At 29.4% G+C, this 4,636-nt stretch overlaps 1 protein-coding gene across 1 annotated transcript; it reads left to right on the top strand.

Annotated features, from left to right (window-relative positions):
• The first annotated feature begins 985 nt into the window (after positions 1 to 985).
• Positions 986 to 3,353, top strand: LOC114942024 (iso Glutaminyl cyclase). Its single transcript, XM_029317286.2, has 6 exons — positions 986 to 1,157; positions 1,321 to 1,464; positions 1,818 to 2,081; positions 2,164 to 2,322; positions 2,430 to 2,655; positions 2,733 to 3,353. Exons 1-6 carry the CDS (start codon positions 1,059 to 1,061, stop codon positions 2,885 to 2,887), a joined length of 1,047 nt encoding a protein of 348 aa, XP_029173119.1. The 5' UTR covers positions 986 to 1,058; the 3' UTR covers positions 2,888 to 3,353.
• The last annotated feature ends 1,283 nt before the right edge of the window (positions 3,354 to 4,636 follow it).

The raw sequence follows: 4,636 nt of genomic DNA, 5'->3' as shown, positions 1-4,636 counted from the left end.
TTAATGATTTATAATTAATTCATTATATATAATAATTAGAATTAGTATTAAATCCTTATTTCCAAAATCTCCAAGTTTTTAATTTTCCTATCATATTTAAGCATTCTCATTACAAAATATATTATTTTCATGTTATAAAATATACATTATCTTACTTTTTCATATATATATAGTAGATATATAAATTTAAAAGAGAAATATATATTTTTAAAGAAAAGTATAATATGTAAAAAAAAGGAAACGATAAATTATTATATAATTTGCGCATATATATGTAAATAGTATATATATTAATTTAATTAAAATTGATTTCAAATGTTGGTATAAAATTAAAATAAAATTAAGCTTGTACATGTTAAAAATAATTATTAAAATTAAAAATTGCCAATGAAAATTAATTAACATAAATTCATAAATAATCATTTACTGTCAATTTTATTGTTAAAGCATTTTATTGTATTTTAATTTTTTTATTGTTTTTATTTCGTAAGGAGATTATCTTTATGTCTTATGGTAGCATGTATATATAAATAAATAATTATTTTTTTATATATTTAACGTTTCAATATTAAAAGAGATCGTTCAGCAAAATTTTTATACAAAATTAATTTAACCATGATAAAAATCTAGCCATAAAATAATTAGCTGCGCTTCCCAGCATTCAAGGCCAATCCTTCTCAGATAACACCAAGTGCAAAATTAGCGCATATAAGATATCTTTAAGATGTCTTTTTGATATATGATACCATAAGATTTCTTAAAGCTTTTTTAAAAATTTCTTAATGATATCTTTTATGCGCCAATTTTAGACTTGCTGTCTGGGTTAATTAAATATCTACTGCGCATCCGCGAAACTATATTGCACTTTCTGCACTCAGAAATGAAGCAGAGATATATGTAACAAAGCTTCCGAGAGAAAGAGAAGGGTGAAAAGTACAAATGCTCGACTACGAAGAACAGACCTCTCGTTCTGTTACGTCATCTGATTCTGTGGCTGGTCAGGCTGCGCTCACACGTCACAGAATCAGTCGACGCGTGACTATCTCAGAGTGAGGAGTATGTTTGAGGTTGCGTTATGTATTTTTCTGGCTGTCACCGCGTCATCATGCGCGGCCCAACAGAGTAATCCGGACAAGATACCTTTCACGAGTGAGAAAGTATGTAATGCATATATAAACACCTCTCGTTGCACACATCTGTTTTGCGGAGAAAGACAGCTTTCTCATTATTTGCACCGCTCTTTCTCTGTCATTGTCATGCTTTACCACTGGTCTTCTGTCACATTCTTAACTAATATTATTTTTGTTACATGATTTCAAGTATCAGCATACACCCGGCCGACTGACAAATGAACAGGTTACCACGTTGTCTGGTCTTAGTAATATTACTAATATGAACGAAATCTTGGATAACATATGCGTAGTAAGGATCGTGGGAACTCCCGAACACATGAGAGTACGAGAGGTAAGAAAGAAGCAGGAAATTTCCAAATTTTAAACTTTGTTAATATCTTTTCGAGAATGTAGCGAGATAATATCAAAAATTTCAAATTGGAAATGCGCAAAAATTAAATAAAGTTAAAATAAACTGAAAAAACTCAGTGTTCATACTGTTGCTAATATAACTTATTTGTACAATTTTCCTACATTGATATATTTAAAAATCATACACCAAAAGTTTAGAAAAAGTTAAAAGTACATCTTGTTATTATAATATTGAAAAAGCAAATTTTGATATACATGTATATACAAATATAATGTTGCAATATTTGTTATAACATCTACTGCGAGAAAAGTAAAATGCATATTTTTTTTCAGTATATCAAAAACTCGATGAGAGATTTAGGTTGGACAGTAGAGTCAGATAAATTTGAAGCCGATACACCTACATTTGGCAAATTGGAATTTGAGAACATAATAGCGAAATTAAATCCTGATGCGAAAAGATATCTAGCACTAGCTTGCCATTTTGACTCAAAGTATACAAGAGAGAGAAACTTTGTTGGGGCCACAGACAGTGCTGTACCATGTGCTCAAATGATTAATTTGGCTACTGTTATGACCAGATATTTACCTAGACAGGTAAATGACAGAAAATTATAAGATAGACTATATAAAAAATCTTATAAATTTGTATTTACATTATTATGTCGATATTTTATAGCAAAATGTCAGTTTGATGTTTATTTTCTTCGATGGAGAAGAAGCATTTGAAGAGTGGGGTCCAAATGATTCTATTTACGGTGCCAAACATTTAGCTGACAAATGGCACAATGTGAAAACTTATGATGGAGAAAATCATTTTTCTGAATTAGATAAAATGGTATATATATTTTTTTTTAATTGATACAATACTATTATTAAAAATGTGTTGTGTGTATGTATATGATTGTTATAAGAGTTATTAATTATATGACATTTTTGTTGCAGGATATGTTAGTGCTTCTTGATTTGCTGGGAGCACCAGATCCAACTTTTTACAATTATTTTGAAAATACCGAGAAGTGGTATTCTTTCTTAGTTAATAGTGAAAAGAAATTAGCTGATATGAAAAAATTAGAATCTTATTCATATGGCAAACCGAAACAGAGCTATTTTCAACCATATTCATTTCATCCAAATATCGAAGATGATCACATTCCCTTTTTAAGAAAGAGTGAGTAGTGAATTATTTCTCTAATGTACGAAAATTATTTTATATACATTTCATCTAACTTCTGTTTTTTTTTTCAGATGTGCCTATTCTGCATTTAATACCGATTCCGTTTCCGTCCTTTTGGCACAAATCGAGCGACAATCGACACAATATTGACTTGAACACTACAGAAAACATTAATAAAATACTGAGACTATTTGTGGCTTCTTACTTACATTTGTCGATTCTCTAACAAAATCAAAGAAATATTGTATGTATCTCAGAAAAATAATTGGGAGAAAATTTAACATTACGGATTTCAGAAATTTTTTTTGGTAATAAACAACTCCAACACAATTGTTAGACCGATAATACAAGAAATGCGTAGTGTTAAATTTATAAAGTATGACGTATTTACCAAAAAGAAAAATAATTTTAATTTGAAGTAATGTAAATATTCGATATTTCCTATAAATTTTTGCCATTTGGAATATCTATTTTGCTATACATGCTTTTATGAAATATTTGTATCATTCCAGTTGGTACATTGTATAATTGTATCATACGTAAACATTAATTCATTATGTGAATACGATTGTATAGTATTTATAAATAAGGCAAATTCTATATTTATATAAATAATTAACAGATCTGAAAATGTAGTTTTGTACATAAACAATTTCAAATACGCCTTTAAAATATATGTTATGTATTTTCAAGTGATTTATTTCTTTCATAATTTGTAAAGAATTTATATTTAATTTCTATCTCTATACACGTAGTGTTTGTATGTTGCTGAAGTATAAAATAAAATTCATAAACGCGCCTGTATTTTTACGAGAAATATTAAAAGACACTTTAGGAGTCATAAACGTGTAGGAAGCTCGAATGCGTGACATCCTGTTACACGCTTGGAATAAATATAAGCACAAGCATGTATCCACAATATACACATATATAGATATAATCTGATGCAGTCAAAACTGATCAAACTATTTTTATATTAATATGCTCATGTGTTTTAGATTTCTATTCAAAATTTACTACTACTATTAAAACAGCAAATTTCATATTTTAATCTTAAATTCTGACTATTTGCATTTAATAGAATATTTTAATAAAAAAAAGTTATATTGCGTTTATAGTCAATAATATTAAAAATTTTCTTCTATATTATTTATACAAACGTAGCATATTAATGTGAGAAAAATAGTTCCAAAATTTTAACAAAAATTGATGAAACTCACCGATACGATGCGCAGCAGCCAAAGTTATGTAAACTGTAAAATATATCAAATACATATAATTAAATTATATAATTGAAAAAATTAAAAATAATATTTCGAAAAATAAAATTATTATTTACATTGAATTCATATAAATAGTAAAAATTTAATAGTAAAAATAGTAATAATAAATAAATTAATTATCACCATATAGTTGCTCTGCCGTTGCCCGATACTATCGGTGAATAAAACCGATGCTTCGTTTATTCGCGTCGCCGCTTTTTTCAACACTATATATGTACTTATCGAACAACGAGAACGACTTTGAAGTCGCCAATATTCCCAAATTGGCCACTACACACTTCACACTCGCGTATTTCGATAATATAAATGCACTTCCCGCACTTTGCCAAATATTTCCGACTCGACGATTCGCGACAAAAGTTTTAGGGAGCAACGTACGATATTGAAATATAACGATAACAACAAGGCAGTGACAAAAATATACCTGTGATTTTAACAAGAATTACGAGTAATTCGTCGCGTAGCGATACTTGGACACGATAAGGCGAAAATACGAAACGCAAATCGATCGACAACGTAGAAAAACTCTGGAAATTTTCGCATCGAAAGCACCCGGTAATTCTCGCGATTCCGTCCTCGTAAACTTCGCGCGCGCGAACTTTTGGCGGTTCGAGTCGGAGTGACGTCACTCGTGATGACGTCACGCGATTTTTTGGAGAAACGAGGGTCGAGCGAGATTGCCGCAATTCAGA

The sequence above is a fragment of the Nylanderia fulva genome, unplaced genomic scaffold (assembly GCF_048542155.1).
Source record: "Nylanderia fulva isolate GAGA-0341 unplaced genomic scaffold, ASM4854215v1 Scaffold5, whole genome shotgun sequence".
Lineage (NCBI taxonomy): Eukaryota > Metazoa > Arthropoda > Insecta > Hymenoptera > Formicidae > Nylanderia > Nylanderia fulva.
The sequence above is the reverse complement of the archived record's forward strand: the minus strand, read 5'-3'. Positions and strand labels throughout refer to the sequence as shown.

What these genes read in the sequence shown, in the direction of transcription:
- LOC114942024 (XM_029317286.2), top strand. Translation starts at nt 1,059, where the DNA reads ATGTTTGAGGTTGCGTTATGTATTTTTCTGGCTGTCACCGCGTCATCA. An exon ending in TACCTTTCACGAGTGAGAAA is followed by an intron (nt 1,158 to 1,320) that starts GTATGTAATGCA and finishes CATGATTTCAAG; the next exon opens with TATCAGCATACACCCGGCCG. An exon ending in CATTCCCTTTTTAAGAAAGA is followed by an intron (nt 2,656 to 2,732) that starts GTGAGTAGTGAA and finishes TTTTTTTTTCAG; the next exon opens with ATGTGCCTATTCTGCATTTA.